General features: G+C 36.2%; 1 protein-coding gene across 8 annotated transcripts in view; it reads right to left on the bottom strand.

The window, feature by feature from the left end:
- LOC117408454 (protocadherin Fat 1) overlaps nucleotides 1–23,596 on the bottom strand; it is a 77,220-nt gene that overhangs the window by 18,445 nt on the left and 35,179 nt on the right. For all 8 annotated transcript variants that reach the window (XR_009308379.1, XM_034013450.3, XM_034013449.3 and 5 more), the window contains exons 4-14: nucleotides 16,540–16,601; nucleotides 13,987–14,316; nucleotides 13,586–13,796; nucleotides 12,482–12,621; nucleotides 9,006–9,281; nucleotides 8,612–8,822; nucleotides 3,832–7,899; nucleotides 2,899–3,095; nucleotides 2,491–2,644; nucleotides 1,304–1,537; nucleotides 48–437 (exon numbers count right to left, since the gene is read on the bottom strand). Coding sequence is in view for 7 of the 8 variants with exons in the window: in XM_034013450.3 (XP_033869341.3) it covers nucleotides 48–437; nucleotides 1,304–1,537; nucleotides 2,491–2,644; nucleotides 2,899–3,095; nucleotides 3,832–7,899; nucleotides 8,612–8,822; nucleotides 9,006–9,281; nucleotides 12,482–12,621; nucleotides 13,586–13,796; nucleotides 13,987–14,316; nucleotides 16,540–16,601 (6,273 nt within the window). In the remaining variant the exon portion in view is untranslated. The remainder of the gene's footprint in view (nucleotides 1–47; nucleotides 438–1,303; nucleotides 1,538–2,490; nucleotides 2,645–2,898; nucleotides 3,096–3,831; nucleotides 7,900–8,611; nucleotides 8,823–9,005; nucleotides 9,282–12,481; nucleotides 12,622–13,585; nucleotides 13,797–13,986; nucleotides 14,317–16,539; nucleotides 16,602–23,596) is intronic.

The raw sequence follows: 23,596 nt of genomic DNA, 5'->3' as shown, positions 1-23,596 counted from the left end.
TGACGCAATTATGAATGGCTAAATTGCACAGTACAAACAGTTCATACCTGTGCTGGAATCAACACTAAACTTTCCATGTTCGTTTCCACTGGCAATAGAGTATGAGATCTCTGCATTTGCTTCAATGTCCCTGCTTGCTGCAAAAACACGAAGAATCTGTGTTCCCACAGTTATGTCTTCTGAAACAGTGGCAGCGTATTCCCTGTGCTCAAATACTGGTGGGTTGTCATTAATATCCAGAACAGACACTACAACAGAGCAGACTGTGGAGAGCTTTCGAGGTGAGCCCTGGTCGGTGGCCCTTACAGTCAGAGAATACATTGCTTTTACTTCTCTGTCTAGAGGCTTTTCCAGACTAATGATACCAGACAATTCATCAATGGAGAAGTGGCCATCTGCAGAATCCACAAAAGAATACAGGACCTTGCTGTTCAAGCCTATAAAAAAAAACAAAAAAAAACAAACACACACATCAAAATTTGATTTAAATACATACATACGTGGACAACCAATTTTCTGCAGCAACCTTAAAAGCATATATTTAATGTCACAAACAAAAACAATGCAATGCAGTATGGAGTAGTGGTTAGGGCTCTGGACTCTTGACCGGAGGGTCGTGGGTTCAATCCCAGGTGGGGGACACTGCTGCTATACCCTTGAGCAAGGTACTTTACCTAGATTGCTCCAGTAAAAACCCAACTGTATAAATGGGTAATTGTATGTAAAAATAATGTGCAAAAAAATAATGTAATTGTATGTAAAATAATGTGATATCTTGTAACCTGGATAAGGGTGTCTAAGAAATAAGTAATAATAATAATAATTAACAATTTTGTCTGTTCTTCCTTGGTTAAATGGCATTCTACAAACATCTGTTGGAACTGTTCATTTTGCAGCAAGTGTATACAGCCAAAATTTGCAAATCTTTAGTTTCATCAGTAAACATCCACAAACAAATTTTGTTGACTAATTCTTTGCAACTCATACACTGATGAACATGTTCCAGCTGATCGAGTTTGATCTAGATTATAAAAACACCCTTTATAACTAATGTCTGAAATGGCATATGCATTGGGGAAACATTTTAGAGATAATGCTGTTGATTAGCAGGATGTTTTCCCAATTACTTCACCAAATAACTTACTCTTATCAAACATAATGCACAACTTCACTCCTTTATCTTTATAAACACTGAACTAAGTTCCAGTGGTGTCTACATTAAAGTTAAGCACACACGTCTGCTACCTAACAAAACATATAATTGCCTTATATGTTACAGAAAGAAAAAAAAAATCCATCTTACCTGTATCAGGATCTGTTGCCTGTATTCGTGTTACAAGGGTTTTAAGTTCTGTGTTCTCAAACACAGTTACGGTGTAGGGATCAGAAGAAAACTCTGGTGCATTGTCATTCACATCCTCCAAAGTTAAAACAACGTCAGCCTGACAAAAGCGACCACCTCCATCTATTGCTTTTACTGTAATGTTATACACTGCCTCATGCTCACGATCAAGGGGAACCAAGGTCTTCAGCTCACCTATAAGGGAAAATATACAGATAAAAACAAAAAATCAAAAAAGGTACATAACATGCATACTCCTTATAAAATACTAAAGAGCATAACAAAACACACATTCATCGGCTCGTCAAAATCAAACAAGGAGCTCTCAATGTATAGCTCACTACAATCATATCAATCAGAATGTAGGGTATCTTCATCTAATAAATCATCAAAAGGTTAAGCAAAGCAGTTCTGAAGATTAGCCCTATCAACTAGGTGCCAAGACCCATGGCAAAAGCACTTCTGTCCTACACAGAATCTAACCCCTCCAATAATTGTGCTAAGGAATACACTGTAGGACACATATGTACATGCATCTCCAATTACAACCTGCAGGGGGATAATACAAGCTACATTACCAAGTATCCTAAAACCTTTAACAGTACTTCTGACACTACTTTTTATTTTACTCTTAAGACTCTTGATACATTAACACTACTCTGGAATGGAAACAGTTTATAAATGTAGGCAGGTAGTAACACTTGAATAATCCCTCATAATACTTCAAAGGCTCTCAGTTAAATAAACCATGAAAAATCTTCTCCTTTAGCCCCCCAGCAATAAATGCAGCATAATACTACTGAACTGAAGTGGAGCAATTTGTTTTTGTCAAGAAGCAAAACATGTTTATGATTACATATATTATCTTTTTTTTGTAGCACAAGTGTTCTTAAACCACAAAATAAACCATTATTTGCTGTTCTCGTGTACTAAATGTTAGAATTCAAAAGTGACACTGATCTTGGAGAGGAAATTATTCAATTGTTCTGTCCCTACACATGACATACACTCTGCTCTCCGCATCATTGCAATAGTATTTGCTGCATGCATATTTTTTTATTTAAAATCATACCAATATCTGCAGAATTAGGGATGGTGTTATTCAATTTTCTCTTGTTTATGTAAGGAAACAAAAAGTAGACACTAACCAGTATCTGGGTCTAGACTGAATTTATCTGCCTCTGTTCCGAAAAGCCTGTAAGAGATTTCAGCATTTGAACGGATGTCGGCATCAGTGGCAGAAACCTGCAAAATCAGTTTTCCTGAAGGAACATCTTCTGGAATAGTTTCAGCATACAGCGCCTGAAAAGAAGTGTATTTGCTTTAGACAAAATATAAACATTGCTTGCTATAACAAAAGTACAAAAAACATGCGTATAAACCACTACAAAAACTACTATAATTGAAATAGGGACAGATATTCCAGATCCATATATTAAATTTATTTAAACATTATCCACATTTCTAAAATAAAATATAGTAATGAAATAATTATTTTTGACAAAGCCACCAGAATCTTTTGTAAACTACACAAACTATGACATTTAGAAACCCACCTTTTCACAAACAGGGCTGTTGTCATTGGCATCAAGGACCTTAACCTCTACTACAGCCTTTGCCACGAATGTTCCATCAGTGGCTGTGATATTTAAGAGGTAATTGTCTTTCTCTTCTCTATCCAGGGGCTTTCTGACATAGACCTTCCATTCAATAGCAAATTGTTCAATAGCAAATTGTCCCAGAGGGTCTCCTCCTGAAAAGTCAATGGAAAAGTGCCATTCAAACTAATGAACAATACCGCTATTTAGCTGGAAAGTAAGAATAGAGATGGAAGGAAAGAACAGGCCAACTTGCAGAGAATGTCTGAATAGTCTTAAAATACATCTGCTACCTATCAATGATCCATGACTGGCCTGCTGTGAAAATCCTAAACATTAAAACTGAAGTACCATTACAAAAAACTTTGGTTGTGAGCTGGTATCGTTTAACAATCCTTTGTCAGTGGCATAATCAGTTTGAAGACTTTCTGACAATCCACTGAATTCTTTAGGATAGAAATTGCAGTTTGCTATATGCAATATTAAAAGAAGACAGAATTTTTTTTAAGTTAACAGTAGGTTGTGACTAATAACATATGTGCTAGTCAATTTCATATATACGTAAAAATCATAAACAGCAGGTTTCAGACTCCTCCTCAAACAAAAATACCCATGCACTGTAGAAAATATACAAGGATATCTCACTAGTAGCTATACTATGGTGCACAAATAATTTTTTTTTCAACCACCTGGTAAACTAATTATTTACATTCATACTTTTAAGCACATAATACAGGTGCTTTCAGGGCTTTTGATTTGCACTTTTATCAGATTGCTGCTTTTTACTTTTATCAGCTCTGCATTAACATAAATGCAGTCTAGGTAAACACATATTTTGTCGTTGCATTAGTTACAAATACAACTCAAACTTCAGGAGTGTTATTTATTTACCTGTAATGTAGTAGTTAACTTGTTTGTTGATTTGTTCTGTGTCAGCATCAGTGGTGCTCAGGATTGCAATAACTCCGCCAGGTGGATCATCCTCACTCACTGTCCCCTTGTAGATCTCAGCAGTGAAGCGTGGGGGGTTGTCATTCACATCAGCAACAGTAACTTCCACCAAAGCAGTGGCAATCAGCTGCACCTTCTCTCCACGGTCAGAAGCAACCACTGTAACCATGTGCTTCCCTTGTTTCTCATGATCTAGCTCTTTAAGTGTTGTAATCCATCCAGTCTCACTGTTAATTGCAAACAGCTCCATGATGTCATTTGTTTCTCGACTCTGAGCCAAGCTGTACATTACCTGCCCATTGGTACTTGAATCTAAATCAGTTGCTTTTACTTGGATTACTCTGGTTCCGCCTGGAAGGTTCTCAGCAACAAATGCTCTATATGGATTGGATTCAAACACAGGGCTGTTGTCATTGGCATCCTTTAATTGAATACTGATATCTACAGAAGAGACAACTTCATAATCTTCATGGGCATACTGCGCTAGTAGGGTGAGCTGGTACCATTTAGTTGTTTCATGGTCAAGGTTCTTTTCAAGTTTTAGCTTTCCAGTATCTTTGTCAATAACAAAGACTTCATCTCGGTTACTCTCAGGAGTATTTCCTTTCACTAGGCTGTAAACCACAGACTGCTCACTCTCTGCTTGTATGCAATCTATTTCTGATCCAATTGCAAGGTCCTCAGGTATTGCAAAGGCATAGTGCGGTTCAACAAACTTTGGAAGTGGCACTTCAGGGGTTAGTATTCTGATGTACACTGGGACCACAGACTCCTTTGGAGGAGTTCCAGCATCCTTTGCTCTTACGTAGAAAGCATACACTTTATTTTCCAACCCGATTAAGCTTTCTTTAGTAACAATGACACCAGTGAAAGGATCAATTTCAAAGTTTTCTTCAACATTTTCTGAATCTGCCTCAATAACGTAAGCTATATCTGCATTGCTGCCTTCATCAGCATCCGATGCTACAATTTTAATGACTGAAGTTCCCCTTGGAGCATCAGATGCAACATTTACTTTATATTCTGCAGCTCTGAATTGTGGGGTATTGTCATTATCATCTGTAAGTATGACATTTATGCTGCAAAAGCCAACCTTGCCACCTCCATCTTTTGCCATTAGGCCAATTGTGATAACTTTCTCCACAGAGTTCTCACGGTCAAGCTTCTCCAGACTGAATATCTGTCCATCTTCATTAACAGAAAACTTGTCTTTTGCAAAGTCATTTACAATGTAGTATGTTATATGGCCGTAAGTTCCTGAATCTTCATCAGTAGCTTTAGCTTCAACTACCAGGGTTCCCATGGGGGAATTTTCAGCCAATTCCACCTCATACTCATTCTGAATGAAAGATGGACTGTGGAAGTTTGCTCCAATTACTGTTACCTTCACTTGAGCTGAACTTCTAAAGACGCCGTCGGACACAGAGATATTGAGATTGTAAAATGGCTCCATTTTCTCTTTGCGGTTGTTTGAGATTGTTATAACCCCAGTTTTCTTACCAATCTCAAAATACATATTTACATTTCCGTTTAAGATGGAATACTCCAGCTTGCCAGCATCTGAGCTGTCTGCATCAAATGCTTGTACGTGCATTACAAAATGTCCACGGGGTGCAAGCTCACTGACTGTGGCCTCATACAGCTGCTGTATAAAAACGGGTGGGTTGTCATTCAGATCTGTTACATACACTGTAATACTTATATCACTGCTTAGAGCGGGCACACCTCCATCCATGGCCCTTACAAGTAAATTATGCTGCTGCCTTTCCTCATAATCAAGGGTTCTTGCTGTTAAAATAGCCCCACTGTCTCTGTCTATGTGGAAGTTATCAGAACTCTTACTGTTATCTTCTACCAACTGGTAAGAAATAATTTTGTCTACACCAGAATCAGCATCTGTAGCAATGACCTGAACCACTGATGTGCCAATCACTGAAGCTTCAGAAAGTGTGGCAGTGTAAGACTTCTCTTTAAACAATGGAGCATTGTCATTGACATCAACCAAAATTATATCAACAAACACTTCTGAGTGAGCACCAGTTAGAGAATCTGTTGCTCTTACACTTAACTTATAGGCTGGATGGGATTCAAAATCTAGTGGGCTTGTTACATGTATGACACCAGTGTTAAAATGTATGGAAAACTGACTGAAAGGATCTCCTTCTGTGATACTGTACATGATCCGAAGTCCTTCTGAGCTGTTGGCTTGAACATGTACCACAGGGGTATGCAGTTGGATATTTTCTGGAATCTCTATACTATAAAAAGGCTTTTCAAACATTGGCATTGCTTTGTTCATTACAGTAATTGGTACTTCAACCTCTGCAGAAAGAGCTGGCTCCCCTCCATCTTTGGCTACAACAGTGATGACATACTCAGCATTCAAAGTATCCGTTTCAAAATTGTTTTTCAATGTGATGTCACCTGAAGGACTAATCTGGAAATACTCATGAAGTTCTTTTAAGTAGTAGTGAATCTGACCATTTTTTCCACTATCCAAGTCTACAGCAGTGACTTGTCGAATTGCATGGCCAATATCAGCATCAGCCTGCACTAGAGCATAATATGGCAAATTAACAAACATTGGTGCGTTGTCATTTACGTCCTCTACAGTGACCTTCACTACAACATGAGCAACTCTTAACATTTCCTCCCCTGTCACTTCCACAACTATATCATAGACATCCTGCTCTTCACGATCAAAGGGTATGCCTGTGGTTGAGAGGACTCCAGACGTACGACTAATCTTAAACCTTCGGTCTGGATTTAGAATGTGATAAAATAGTGGTTCGTTTATCTGGTTGCCTATAGCTGTAATAATTGCAAGCGTTTTAGCCTCTGACAAGTTTTCCTGCACTAAAGCAGTGTACAAATTCCGAGTAAACTTTAAGTTGCTTTCCTTATTTTCTTTAATATTTATTTTGACTGATGCTCCATCTGCAAATCTCCCATCAGAAGCTCTCACTGTCAATTCATACCTGCTCCTTAAATGGGTTGTATTTTGAACTGATAAAACACCCATCATGGGATCAATAGTAAACTTTTCTCCTATGTTGCCATCAGTAATTGAGTAAATTATTTTTGAATTTGGTCCAGAGTCTGCATCTGTAGCATTTAATGTAATAATTTCCACTCCTTTATATGTTGGCACTAAAACAGATGCCTCATAAACCTCCCTGGTAAAGACTGGAGGGCAGTCGTTGACATCTACCACTTGGATTGTAACATTGGCTGCATTTTCTGCAAATAACTGTAGGTTTCCCATGTCATGGACCTGCACTGTGAAATGGAAAATGTTTTTGTCTTCATAATCCAGACTTGTTATTGTGCGAATGGCACCTGTGCTTGAATCAATAGCAAAATATTTGTGGGCAGATGGTTCAACAATTTGATAAATCAGCATGGCATTCAATTCCCTGTCAGCATCTGTGGCTCGAATTACCAGTGGAGCATTCACATCAGTTAAAACTACACTGTTCACTGAAGCAGATTCGCTGATAATCCCTGTGTATTTCTCTTGCATAAAAACAGGAGCATTGTCGTTCTCATCTATAAGATGAATCAGAAGAGTTGTGTTGGATGATAAGCCTGCCATGTTTGTGCCTTGCACGGTTAGCTTGTATGAAGAAATTGTTTCGTAATCTAGCAACTTTTGAGTGATGACAACACCCGAGTTTGGATTGATGTCAAAGGTGCTGCCGATATTTCCATCTTTTATTTCGTACATCACCGATGACTGACTGGATGCTGTAACCAAGGCAACGAAACTCCCAATGATCACAGTCTCTCCGACTTCTGCCGAGTACTCCTTCATGGTAAACTTTGGCTTTGCATTATCTGATATGGTAACAGAAATGTGGACGGTCGTCATCACACTCATTGGAGGATTTCCTTTATCTGATGCTTTCACTGTGAGCTCATACTGGCTCTTACTGCCACGGTCAAGTTCTTTTGCAACAGTAATCGTGCCAAGGACTGGATCAATAGCAAATGAATTTGCAACATTTCCTGTAAACAATAGAGAACTTTTTAAGTACCATACAATTAGTAGCTTTTTTATGTATAGTGGCTGACAAATTAAGTCATGTCATAGTGTATTTTCCTTCTAGCCAATCAAATTAAAACCCATGGAGAGTATGCACAAAACCAACACTTAAAGCTTGAATTACCATATTATAACATGTGTAAGTGAAAAGCGGTGAGCATTTATCTTTTCGATAACTATGTAATTGTAGAGGCTTTAGTTACTTAACGCAAATAATTAAGTTTAATACAGAAGCAATTAACAGAATTGTATACTGCAACAACAGCTGCCATCTGATGCAAGTAGTTGGTATTCATTTGTTGTTGGCTGCTGATTAAAACAGTAATTCTTCTATTGTATTACATTACAGCCATCTGAAAAATGTGAATTACACACAGCTATACTGAAATTAGCCACTGTCCACCCCCAACATTGGTATTTATCATCAGCAACAATAGTGGGAAATTGGTGGCTATTTCCCATGAACTCCTTCAGACAGACAACCAAGTCAAAATAACTTCAGTACTTGCTCTCAATACTGAACTGCATGCCATGCCATATTTATAAACCTTTAAGTACAGCATACTAAACTTAAATATAATACATTACTTTTCCTAAGTAGTATTATTATTACATTGAAAACAAAAGGAAAACAAAACAAAAACAAAACACGTGGTATGACACTGTAAAACATACCTGATTCAATAAAATAAACAATTTCTGAATTCTGTCCTTTATCCTTGTCCATGGCTGTAACCTGCAGGACTGCTGACCCAAGAGCAGCAGATTCATACACACTCCCTTTATATGAGGAACTAGTGAACCATGGGGCATGGTCATTGGTATCTTCAACATTGACAGTAACTCTTACAAGGTTCCGTTTCACAGGCACATCTTGATCACGAACCTGAATGTAAAATACAAAACATGTATAAAAAGACAGTTGAACTCATTAACCAATTTAAAAACAAAATGCCATATCAATTCCATATCAAGGGATCATAGGTCCATTGTGGATTTCAATAATGTCAACATATTGTTTAAAAAGACAACTGAGATGAGCACGGTGGGCGAAGACATTTTACATTACCATCACTGTCAGGATATGCTTGTGCATGGTTTCGTGGTCCAGCTTCTCAGCTGTATACAGTGAGCCAGTTCCAGGATCAAGGTGAAATTTCTTTAAACTGATGGGATCGGTGCTGCTCTGGAGGGAGTAGATTAGCTTGTTTTTCTCATCCTTATCAGTTGCTCTGATCTGTAGGATCTCCGTCTCTGGTGCAATGTCCTCTGGGATATTAATCTCATACTTTGGTCGTGAGAACTGAGGTCGATGGTTATTTGTGTCAATTACTCTAATGAAAACCTATAAAACAAATCATAGATTAAGTTTTCTTTTAGTACCAATTAGAGTATGAAACAGCCATCATGAAGATTCTCAGAACTCTTGTATACACACACACACTTATAATGTAATTAGGGGAAAAGTAATAAACAAACAAAAAAACATACCCAATTAACAAAACCTATATTTTTGTTGAACAGAAAAAAGTTGGTCATAAACAGTGATATTTAGACTAATCTGCTGTAAAAAAATAAATAAAATAAAAATTCTGTGGTAAACTTTCATATGGTCTTGGCTGGTACCAAAAAATAAATAAACAAAATAAAAACACAACCAAATGAAGATCCTGGACCAGCTTTTATTTCCTGTTCCCCTGTTTTAGTTTAACTTCTGTAACAGACCATATCCAATTATCTTTATTGAAGAAAATAAACTTCAATTCTCTACATCAAATTAAAAAATAAAGTAACATTGACGCAACTAACTGCAGATCAGTTCAATTTGAAACTAGGTCAGTTTAGACAGAAAAACTATTTAGACAGACTTCACTATTTGCAGACAGATGCTGTGATGGACCACCAATTGTTATTATACTTAATCTAACAGTATCTGAAAGCCTTATTCGTCACAGCTGCCGAGCAAACCCTTGGATTTTTAAGTTTCAAAGACCATGTCTGCAAAAGGATCCAATCTGTGCAGTGGTTAACATACTGGTCTCGTATGCAAAAGAAGGAACTGAAGCAGGCTGTTATGAAGTTGGTAATATTAACATAGCTATTCAAACTTACACTTTCAGCTGGTCTTTAGTAACTGATAGAACATACGGCTGGATTCACAGACACTGAGCAACACGAATCTTATACTACCTAATCTGTCTTAAATTTATCAGGGTCTATGAAAAGCATACAGTATTCTATAGTCCATATTATATATTGTATATCCTTATGTGGATAAGACATTGCAGGAGTATAACTGTCACAAGAGGGTTCAGCTATGCACAGAGTATGAAGCAAGTATTGATGTCTCAGGTCTATATCATGCAGCAGGCAAACAGATACCAGACCCTCATATGGTGGCCATCTTATGTTGCAGGTCAAAGCTAAGGGTGCCAATTAAAGTTTACATAAAACTGAAGTTGCTTTCTGAAATATTAAGCGGTATTATCAGTTGCAGGTTTGCCAATTAATACAAATACTCTTAATTATAAAAATACTCTGCTTAATTATATATGTATTGGCAATACAACCAAGCAATCCTGTTACCCACACAAAATGCAACAAAAATATAATATTTATTTCACCAAGAGGACTGATTTAATGTTAAAAGGCAGAAACCAAACCAAAAGGTGGTGTTACTGATAAACCATTTCATTTTGCACACCTGCTCCTACGTCTGTTAGAATGTCATATGTATACCTCTGTGTGTAGCTATAAGGCTTCCAATATTAAACAAAGCATATTATAAAGTGGTGACAGGCACAAAGTGAATTTCCACTCTTCCCAGAGGCCTGAACACCTGTTGCTAGTAAAATTAGATTTCTTTATATTAAAAGGCCGGATTCACAAGCTAAAAAGGTTAATGCGCTGGGTTAGTGTGGTACTGGAAAATAATCTAAATGTATCCCAGGCATAAAGCAACTTGAATTAAAAAATGTCTGACAGATATAATATAATATAATATAATATAATATAATATATATATATTATATAGAGACACACACACAGTGGTTGAATGGCCGTTATACTACGGTATGCCACACCGGCACTTCTCAAAACACCAAAAATGTATACTGGCTGGGATCCCAGTTCACCATCTCGTCGTTGACAAATATAATGGTGATTTGGTGAAAATGATTCTTTATCAGATCACCATCTGTGCAAATACAATTTTGATAATTTGTGTAAAAACACACACAATGAAATTTTGAAATTTAGTAAAAAACAATAAATATAAACAGCCTAAAACGGAGAGATTGTGTTTCCTTGCGCCGCAAATCATGGTGAAGTGACAGAGAAACATGCAGTTGCGGGTGCACAGTATTTATGTATTATACTAGCGCGCTCTACCTTTCATGTATTGAACGAGCCTGGAAACTACATACAAATTGATATTTATAATAACTGTTGGTCCCCAGCTACGTTCGATCTTGGCTGGGAAAGGACGCCACCACGCAGACTTCACCACTTGTCGCTCAAGGCAGACAGACAAGAAGTAATCAAACGATCCAGCAGGCATGAAGTCTGTCTAGGAGCTACTGGGATGATTTACTAAAGGTGTAGGAGCCGAATTGTAGTTCAAAGTTATGGTTATGAAAATTAATGTTTGTACTCTTGGAAAATGGTGATAATTTGTTCTGTTATTCATTTTGTTTTTCTTGAGTAAAAGCGCAGCAGTGTTGGTTTATTTTACGCTCTCTGTCGCCATCTAGTGATAGTTTAAGGACCTTTCCGGAAGTGAAAGAATCAAATATGCTTTTGGTGAAGGAAAGACTCGCTCGCTTGTACGTTACTTTTCTTGTCTAATATATGAATTTCCACCTGTTGATTCAATTGGAATAATGTAAATAAACAACATGCTGTTTGAAATTTGCAGAGTCATTACGCCTTGAATTATTTCAAAAGTCAGTAGTTAATAAGGGCTGCAGGACTAACAGGTTTCATACTGGGACTTCTAAATTTCCATTTAGACCACTGTGTGTGTAATTTATATATATATATATATATATATATATATATATATATATATATATATATATATATATATATATATATATATAGTATCTTTGAAAAAAATATGAATAAAAAAATCTGCAAATAGATTTCTTCCTAATGTATTATAATCAAGTCCTGTACATGTATCTTCATTTACCAGAATCAGTCATATTTGGTGATTTTAAAAACTGCACCTCAACACATACACATAAAAGGACACAGCAAAAAATTGAATAAAAAGATACAGCTTGCAAAAAAGATAAGAAACTGGGGACATGTACTTCAATATCTGTTTATAAAATAAAAACATCCATCCATTTTTTTCTCCAGTTGCCATGATGTACCACAAGAAATAGTTCCCACGTTTAATGCATAGTGATTGACAAGCCACTTGTATGCAGACTTTTCGGATTATTTCCAGCAGTATCCCCATTTCATGGCATTAATGTCAAAAGAAAGAACAGTTACTAAATCTACTTTCCATAAACATTTCATTAGCAATTCAATTACCTGGGTGCTGATAGATTTCATTCCATCTGTTGCCTCCACTGTCAGGTTGTAATTTGATTTCTGTTCTGCATCGAGAGGTCTGGCGACAATGATGGTTCCACTGCCCTTGCCCACATCAAACCGGCTGTTATAGTTACCACCTGGATTGAATAAGAAGAATTGACAGAAGTTTAGGAGATTTTTTTTTCTTCATTTGGCAACATGCAATTATGGTCAATATTATATATTAGATATTACTTTAATAAAATATCTGGAGATTTTATAAAAATACCATTATATAATTCAGTTTATACTAGTAAAATATTTGCTGGTAATTGACTGAGGATTTAAAGTTCTACCATTCAAACCTATATACAGTATACAGCATTGTTCCAAATGTTACATTAAAACTAAACTGTGTTTTTTCTCTACCGAAGCAATATTTCCCCTACATCACATAAAATTGTTGAAGTTTTCCTGGTACCTTTATCTTAAAAATGTATACACTTACTTGTATGCTCCTACAACATACATTTTAGGATATATACTGTCAAAAGAAGGGCTTGCACGGCATTATGTGCCCTAATGAAAGTCAATGGCCAGTTTGCCCTGCATGAGTGTTCAAAAGTGCCACAAGTTAAAAACTCAGATCTCATAATGTTCAACATCTGTACATTATTAGATCTCAGCAGCTACCTTCTGCTGTACAGTTCAGGTCACAAGCCATCTGAACGATGTAAAACACTTCTTTAGCTTGCTTGCCTCCTTGCAAATCCAAAAACATTCGAAAGAAAGAAAAGAAAGGTAGAATAGAAAACACAGAAAAGCGTGTCAGTCACAGGGATGCTAGTTAGGAGCAGAAACAAAGATAGGTTAAAACAAAACAAGGAATTATTCAGAACAGAACTAAAAGGGCACACCATGCAAAGTAGAAAAAAGATTTGGAAGATTAAATCTAGTTGTCAGAGTTATGATGGAATACAAAAAAAAAATATTAGGACAGGAAGTCACAGACAAGCTTTTATCTTTAAAAATAGCATCTACAAATATATTAATTGTGTACCGAGTGCAATTAATAAAACAACCTACAGTAACGCATTCATTAAACAGACAAAAATGACTCACCAGTGATGTCAAACCAGAGTGGGTTGTCAATGGGCTCACATGTTATTACACCAACCATATGAGCAACTGGATCACTCTCCATTACTGAGAATGAGAAGAATGGTTCATCAAAAGAAAGCGTCTTTGTGGATGGTTTAGGCTTTGGGATCCATTCAATATGCAGTCGGGTAGTGGAATACTTCTGAGGTCGACCATTGTCCACAGCTTTAATCTACAAAACAACACCACACTATTTAGAATACACAACTATTATACTGAAGTGTTAAAGTACTCAAACCTACTTGCAAGCTAAAGATTTAACATGGGCATTTATATTGGGCTAGTCATTACAAAATCTTGCTTCAGTACATACATAAGGTCTTGTATGAAATAGCTTTCAATATACTGCAGCATCAACTTACGGTAAGGATATCATACTCTCCAGCTGCAGAAAACTTCTTGGACAAAACTACTCCTGTTTTAGGTTCAATAAAGAATTTCCCATGTTCATCACCCTCCTCAATGCTGTAAGAGATTTCAGCATTGGGGCCTTCATCCTTGTCTGAAGCAATAACTCTATAAATGGGTTCCCGCTTGGCAGATCGCTCTCGGTCAGGTTTATCACGCTCAGGAAGCTTAATGTTATAGGTCTTCTCCAAGAAATGTGGTCTGTTGTCATTTTCATCCAAAACCTTCACTATCATTCTGACAACAGCTGACTTTGGAGGAACACCATGATCAATGACAGTTACCTGTGAAAAGAAACAAGGTAAATAAATAAAAATAGAAAAAACACCACATTAGGCTGTATACTCATTGTATTTTTTAACCTCTACAGTATCAAAATAAATAGTGAAAAATAAATCCATTGGCCCCAAAAATTGTTTTATCAGTTCATTAATTCATCTCCCTACAAAGCCCATTTGGGTTTTGTTGTACTCTGAATATTGGAGTAAACTGAGCTGACAGTAAACAAACAAGTGGCCATTCAAGCTGTCTGGACAGCTTTTCAGTGCACCAGAGTTAGACAATTAAAATCAGACATCAGGAATCCAATTACAACATTAACCATCAGAGTGCTACTATGGGGTCTTTAGTAGGATTTCAGGTCGTTTTAACACAAGGACTTACAAGCAGTTACTCTTATATACAGCAGTTATAGCAGATTAGCATGATGATCACAGAAGCATGATGGAAAGAGGCATGTCTCCTCAAAATGCAGGAAGCTTAAACCGTTTACCACTTTCCTCCTGCGTATATTCTCCATGTGCAAAGCATCAGTTTGTCCAGCAGAGCAACCTGATCTAAAAAGCAGTCAGCCTGAATGTTCGCCTAGGCTAGGAACACCACCACTTTGTGTTTTTGTTTTGGAACACAGAGGTCAAACTCCTTGCTTTACTTTCCTGTAGCAGGTTTCACTGGTGCATTTCATGTAAGAATGTGATTTCAAACTACAAGCTAGCTATTTTGTTAGTGGCAGGGGGGATATGTCATTACTAGTCATGAAAATGTTTTTCCATTTGTTCAATAACTGTAATGAATGTCATGGGTGTAGAATGATATCTGCAAAATATATAATACGTAGGGGTTAATGTAACAAGCTACTTTCAGTAATAAAAACATAAAAGTTTGCTCATGTAGAACATTGTGTGTCATAAAATTAGTCAGCAACTAAATGTATACCAAACAGAGTTTATATCTTAAATCCGTTTTTAAAACTACTTTAAAACTGTCATAAATTACACTTCAGTGCGACTGTATATCGCAGTCACGGTGCAAAACCAAATGGAAGCGTCATTATGAAAAGAAAAGGACATCCATAGAAATAACCTTTTTTTCATAAATATCTTCTTTTTTTACCAATATTATATTTGTACCTACAATGGTTACAGCACACAAGCACATGGGTCAAATACACAAAAGCTTTGAAACAAAGCTTTAAACCTAAATAAATTCTGTTTTATTTTATTAAGCTTTTAAAAACCCAGAAGGGTATATTTTTGACAAATGTCACACATTATGTGACTAATGCTGAACAGGGTTAGATTATTTTCCCTATCTTTGTTTACAATTTAGCAACGTTACACTGAACCATTAAAAACTCAATGATAACAGTTACAGCCTTAACACAACATTCTAAATCTATTTTTTACTTAAATCAAAAATTAGATTAGATTAATCTGCTCCTTCACTCATCAGATGGACAATTAGGAAAATACAAATGAGCCCCTAGTCCCAACTTCCTCTGCAAGCTCGGGAATATTTCTGTAACTTATCAAACCTCCCAAACACACGGCAACCCTTTGGGAATTATGTTATCCGCTGGATAACCCAAACACTTGCAACACTGTTAAATTACATAAAATATGTATTTAAACGAATGTCAAACCGTCATGACAGACTATTAGAAGGCTGCTTGATTCGCACAATTCCAAGGATTCAAATATTATGATTTCCATTACACGAGAGTAGATGTTAAAACTTCATGCTGATTTGAACTCGGCTCTCGCCAAGATAAGCACCAACTAAGACGTAGCATTACAGTAAACTAATGTGATCCATAAGTGTCTCCATCCATTTACGTTTCCTTCCATATGATGATGTAGATATCCTTCTGTCTGGTGTTAATGGCTGAAGTGTAATGCTGGCTCCAGGGATCAGCTTATTTTGCCTCCCTGGCGCATCAGCACACACAACGGCTGCGATGCTGGCTCCGGGGATCAACCACAGCGCGGCCTCCCCAGCGCATCAGCATGACAACCGTCTGGATTGAGCTAAGTAGGGTACATCACTGGGGTCTTCAAGTGGGCACCTTCCATCCTCGGTGTTTCGTCGTTTCGTAGTATAATATACTAATGGCAACATATTCATTTGGAGGTACAATTCATTTTTAAAGGTATTTAAAAAAATAAAAAAAAAGGTTTATCCTTTTGTCTAAAGTGCAACTTCTAAACAAATAATAGAAATGCACTTACTTCAAGAATGTGTTCGGCTTGATGTTCTCGATCTAGCTTCCGTGAAGTAGTTGTAACCAGACCTGCAAAAAATATTTAAAAAAAGGATTAGGTATTGATACAACAGTATTTTTTTATCCTAAAACTTTTTCCTAACAGCAAGTTTTTACCACCTTGGTGTTATTTCACACCATACCAATTATTTTTAAAGCTACTTGTGAGAAAAGGTTACAACTAACGTCTTTAAACCAGCTTGGTTTGATCTATCTTGTAGCTTTTCAAATGAGCCACGGCAGACTTTCTTGTTATTAAATGTTAAATATCACAAGGAACCGTTACACTGTCAAAAGCAAGAAGATATTACTTCCTGCTTTACATCAAACTTAACTAATGTTAAGACAGAACATACTGCTACGTTTGGTATGGGATCAAAGGAAAACTCTACAGTGTTAAAAGGTCCAATTAAACATAATTAGAAGGGATGCCAGCAGCTGCCAGACAGGCCTGTCACCTGTGCCATTCAAACTGAAAACAATGCATATTTCTTTTGTTTTCTAATGTTAACATTTCTGTAATGTAATACTGATAACAAAACCAAATAGCAATACTAATAAATACTACCAATAGCAATGGGGAAACACTAATACAAAAGGAAAAGCTTTGAAGAAACATTAAAGTTTCATTTCTTATGAATCAAATGATTTGACTATGAAAACACTGGGTCAGCGTTTCTCACTTGTTGCTCTTTCCAGCCATTCCAAACCACATCCATAATTGTTTAATTGAATCCAGTTGTTGAATTAAGCCATTAAAAACACTGCTGCATAAAGGCATGGCCTGAAAAAGCCACAAGTGAGTACCACTGCACAAAACGCATGGCAAAGCTAAAGATTTTCTTTTAAAGGCTGTCCCCAATACACAACATTGTCTTAGACTACAACATCGAAACTAGCCTATTATAGGCACATAATTCAAAACAAAACCACTGTGCTCAAGAGTGTGAAACCTCTAGGCCTGGTAGAGATCAAATAAGTCAGTCAAGGAGTTTATATATTTTATTGCAAAATGTGAAAACAAATCATACCTGCTTATGGCAAAACAGTAATAAGGCAACATAAAACAAACAGATACCACACACCTACTGCATTAAACTGGTGGTGTCACTGTAACGACAACTCAAAGTGCAAAGAAAAATCTTTAACAGAGTGTTTCTGAAGCCCATCAATAGGGCATATGACGGGACAAGAATAGTAAGCCACGACTCTATAAAAAAATAGCACTGTGATTTAGCCCACTGAAGCTTCCTACACACTTTCGTAAACCATAAACAGATCTTTCCTGTAAAAGCTGGTGCTTAAAAAAAGGCAACACCCAAAATGCTGGTAACTGCAACTTGAAAAAAATCCATCTTGATTTAAAGGGTAGCAAAGCTATACTTTCCCTCCTCTCTGAATTAAGTGTTTCTACAGTGGTTTTCTACATATGTTCATTTCCTAGGAATAGAATGATCACTTAAAACATTTACAATACACTTCCTTTAAAATAAAGCTTGGAATTAACTTTACTACACCAATGTTTTTATTACTTTAAAAAACAGGCCATCTTAGACACACCTTTACTGTCTCCTGTTACTTTTTCTCTAAAGATACTGCATGTTACAAGTTACATTAAATTTAAAAGAATATTTTAATGACACTTACAGAAGCTGTCTCTTTCAGCTCTGATATTTTTTTTTCAGGAAATATTAATTAAAAATCATGAACATAAGAGTAACCTGAATTGCTGTAATGCAGATCTAATTATAGAAAGTCAGTCATTTTGTTAATTTATTCTAGCGTGATCAATTGCATTCCTCTTTTCTGTCAAATGCTTATCTGTGAAAGTGTGGTCTCTTTATTGCATCCAATTTAAAATATATTTAACATCCAGCAAGAGGCCTGTAGACAGCATGCATAGACAAAGCGCTTTATCTTGTAAAGCGCTTTGTGATGGTGGTCCACTATGAAAGGCACTATATAAAATAAATATTGATAGATTGAAAGAAGCCTAATAGCCCAGTCTCCAAACTGGACAGTAAACACACACACACACACACACACACACACACACACACACACACACATACATTTTACAGTACTTGGAAGGTTAAACTTCCCACCCACTTCAAAAATATCACAATACTAAACTACACAACATTTGAGGAAGATTTTGAAGCTATTCAATAGAAATATTTGAACTTTATACTGTAGGTATACTGTATATATAATACTGTAGGTCTTGATATTACACCACAGCACCAGCAATATGCAGCACTGCACTGTCTGCGTGAGGCGTAAATGTCCTTTCACAGCAAGTGCTTCACGTTCAAGCGAGCTTAACAATTTTTTTTTTTAGAATAGCAGCACATCTTGTGGAGTATTTCACACTGGTCATGTAGCGTAAAATGGTCGGCTTCTAAATATAAAATGTTCATATTTATCTGTGGGCGACTGGCGTAAATTTACTTATTTAACCAATATATTTATGAAACATATTGATCAATGTGGCAAATACGTTTTTATTACCATTTTCAAAATGAAACCATCATTTCCCTCAATAACAACAACAACTAGAGCTGCCAGCAACTTTACAGCTTCCAGTACCAGTACCAAACACTTTAGCAAATAGTGCAGAATGCATACATGGGTTACTATATGTTTTCCATAGTAACTATGGCCCTATCAGATTGTGAATGATTGTTTGAGTAGGCTACAGACTGCACTGCACCTTTAAAACAAAATAAACAAACCAGAGTTGAAAGGTCACAGCACAGGATTTTCATGTACGGATATTCGCTCATAACTTAAATATTCATTTGAATATTTGTTTGCTTTTTAAGTAGTAATAAAAGCCATTATATTGCTCTGAACGCAAGCAGAGACAGCATAGTAGCAGGGGCAGGGGGTGTGGCCCCTGTGTGTGTGTGCCTTTATTTTACAGCAAGACATTACAATATGTAATACATTAAAGTAGAAAAATATCCCAGGAGTACGTTGTGTAGGCCTTACTTTAACCCAGTGAATTAACTACAAAACAAAGTATGCCAAATAGCAGTTCAAGTTAAACGTTTTGTTTATTCCTGAAATAAATAGTATATAAAGTTGACACCACATTTTATTTTTACTTTTTTTCATTCCTTGCCATTGCTGTTTCTTCACAGTAAACAGTGGCCATAGACACATTTTCATAAAGCAATAAGATGAGGTTTACTTGTGCCTTTTTGTAGCTGAACAAGCAAACAAACTTAAATTTAACTTCAAACATTTCAAATAAAACAAACATGGAAATGGCATTGTAAAATGAAATGGAAAATAACTAACAGACATAACAGAAAGTCGCAACAAAAAATATATAATACATACAATCTATATAAAAAAAGCAAGTTGGGCCCCGTTTAAGCGAGGCATTTCATGTGCTTGCCATTTTTCTGTTCCATGAGAGTCTGGCTCGCTCTAAAGCAGCACACCGCTTTTTTGATCCAGATGGCTTTCCATAGAGATCGCTATGCATGCACGTGCATAATCGGGTTTGTTTACTTTTTCCTGTCGAAAACTTTTAAATAGAGTCTCAAGAGCTGCTGTGTTGATTCTGTGTTTTTTAATTTATATATAATCATTATATATATATATATATATATATATATATATATATATATATATATATATATATATATATATATATATATATATATATATAGTAACATAGCAGGGAGGGGGTTAAAATCCTCCCTGCATAAGACATTGTTAGTTTGTTTTATTGTTTAATTAGTGTTGTTAATTGTTTTATTGCTTAATTATCCGCTGCACCTGGTGATTATTATTAAATTAGAGCCAGGTGCAGGGTATAAAAGAGAGGCAGTTTGTTTGCTCAGGGCTGCTCTGCTTCCAAGCAGTCGTGAAAAGGACAGTAAAAATAAGTTTACAGAACAGAGTGTTTTGTTGTTGGGCAGGTAAACGGCTTAGCCGTCCTGCGGATTAGTTTAGGTTCCTGTCTGTATATTAGTTAGTGCTCAAACAATAGCTAGGTGTTTATTTTCTGTTTTGTTTTGTTTATTAAAAATATAGTGCGTCATTGTGTTAAAAATCAATTTCCTGTGTTTGGGTCAATTTTTAAAGGGGCAAAGAACTGTGAGTGGTGCGAGTCGTGTTACAATGATATATATATATATATATATATATATATATATATATTAATTAAATCTCACATCACATGGAACACTTTTTCATTTGCCATTTTATAAACTGTCGCGCAACTTCTTGTGAGACAGTAAATAAGTGAAAGGTATTTGTCATTTGTAGCGAATGCGAGCATCTGATTTTTATATTCGAATACATGTCAAAAAATATTAGTTTGAATATTCGGATATTTGTTAGAGTATTTGTCCTTTATAACTATGTTATAAAGATACATTTGGGTATCCTGTATTGTGCACAAAAAGTTGAAATAAAATACACATATTAATCATTATTTTATAAAGGCTGCAACCATACTTTTTGGTTTAAAAAATAAATTAGCAAGAGCTGGACATGAATATCCCAACCGAGGGTTACAGTAACATACAATCTGTGTTTGGAATGGGAAACTGTTCAACAGCTGATATTTTTTAATTTAGAACTTGCATGAACTGGAAAGCTTTTTTTTTTATTTTTAAACTTTTTTTTAAATTTATTTTGTAACCAAGTTAGCAATAACAAGACATGTTATAAGAAATGGTATATATTTTATTTATTCAGCTGATAATCATGATTATCATAATTTATGATAAAAACTTTCATTATCACAAGCAGCATCAAATCACGTGTACATGTATAAAAACATGATTACTGTTCTATATAACTAGTATTTATTATGTAAAATGAGAAGCATACAAGACAACATCCACTACTAAGACGTGGAAGCTGAAATGATATCCATGCACGTACAACAACGAAAACAAAGGGGAACTACTTTCCCATATCACAAAATAAACAACCACAACAGCAAAATGAGTATTCCATCCTTTCATTGATACACAGTATGTGGAAATCTCTTATTCCCTCTGGGTCTGGAATTACTACTTTTCTTAAAACAGACAAACTACTCCCAGAACCGACCTAAATCCAAGTTGAAAGTAAAACTATAAAAATACAACTGGAGACAAATGGAACTTGAATGTTTTTAGTCCTAAAATAAACAGAAAAAAATATTTTTTAAAAAAAGTTCTAATCCAGACATTTGAACATTATTTAGTAGGAAGGAATGTCTCTCTGCATTCCAACCTTCTTAAACACACAGGGAGTAGTCGCGTCCCCCCTCCCCCCGGAAACAATTTCAGACAATTCCACTTTTTCTCTGAGAGATTACTCAGCACTTTTCATTCCACAACCCAGAATGAAATGTACAATACTACAGCACCCATGATTAAAATATTAATAACTGGATGCATCACTTTCACTGTCTTTTCTTCCAACACTTCTAAATAATTGCCATAAGAAATGAGTCGCATCTTAGTACAACCATACCCACACACACACAAAAGTAGAAAAACTGAATACAATAAACAGGGGTTCACATAACTGGTATGCATGCCCACCAATAAAAATAAAAAAGCAGACTTCCATATTGTTTTTAAGACGCAAATGTGTATCGTCAGCATATTTTTAACAGGAAAGCATTTTTCATATAGGCAGCGAAGTTGCATATTACCTGTCTGTGACCCACACCTGCCTAACCTCCCGATTTTCTATTGAGTCTCATGGTCTCTGGGATCTGTCAATGATCTCCGAGTAACTGAGCTTAATATCGCTGACCATAATTAAATACTAGTCCCCATATTTCACTTAAGGCCAGAGTGTTCCAATTCCCTGAAAAGTCCATCCCTGCTAGTACGATCACTTTTATAAAAACAAAATGGAGAGAAATCGGTGGAATTTTCTTTTAATGGACACTTGAAGCAAACAATGATAGCAGGGATCCTGATTTAGCTGTCCATTCAGAGAAGAGGGATGTAGTTACGCGAGTGACATTGTGAAAGCTCACCGACGCTTTGTTTTCCAAACTGAGTGCGGATGAGGGATCAATGTTTGAGAGCCACTACATTTAAACGTTAAAGTTTAAAGTTTAAAGTTTAAAAAAAAATACATTTATTATTATTATTTATGTATTAGTAAAATATCACATTATTATTTTTACATACAATTACCCATTTATACAGTTTTTACTGGAGCAATCTAGGTAAAGTACCTTGCTCAAGGGTACAGCAGCAGTGTCCCCCACCTGGGATTGAACCCACGACCCACATTTTGCTTAATTACATTTTGTTTCCCTCGGTTATCCTTCTGTAAATACCATTGTGCTGTCAAGCGAACGTGTTTAACAACACTTCTAAAGCAAAGTAGTATTTTGTTTTTTGCTTTTGAATCCCCAAGGCTGGAATTTGGTGGAAGGCTATTGAAAGAAACAGAGAATGCGAGACTATTTGTAAAAAAAATTGTATGCAAATCGGGACTCCTGCTTAAACACTCATAAACAATCATTGTTGTCTGACACTGCCATTAACCCTTTGCGGTCCGACATTACAATTTTCCCTTTCCGGTCCGATGTCATCAAAAAGACACAGGTAAAACACAGGTCTCTAGTTGGTTTTTCTCCGGAAAAAGCCGAGAAAAACATTCAATGGCCGAGTGAGACCAATAGCAGCTGAAAAAAAATAAAAATAAAAAAAAGGGGCGTATCTGAGCAATACACATAGCCCCGGCACCACAGAGATAACACGGCCATAAACAAACAAGATAGCTGCTTCCACATCCAGCGCTCAAAGAATATCACTGACATTTCCAGAGCTTTTTGAGATGTTATAATAATAAAATAATGACTTGGATTGCATTATTGAGGAGTTTGGTGATAAAACGAGTGATCAGGAAATGATTTATCAGTATACACGACTATGAAGAGGTATGTGAAAAATACAGCGAACAAGGGGAGGGGCGGGGCTAGAGATGCAGTACTGAGTGTCCTGTTGATATGCAGTGCCTTTTAAAGCTGTTTTACTGTGAAAAAA

This window comes from Acipenser ruthenus, chromosome 2 (assembly GCF_902713425.1).
Source record: "Acipenser ruthenus chromosome 2, fAciRut3.2 maternal haplotype, whole genome shotgun sequence".
Classification (NCBI taxonomy): Eukaryota; Metazoa; Chordata; class Actinopteri; order Acipenseriformes; family Acipenseridae; genus Acipenser; species Acipenser ruthenus.
Note: the sequence above shows the minus strand (reverse complement) of the source record. Positions and strands in the feature narration are given on the sequence as shown.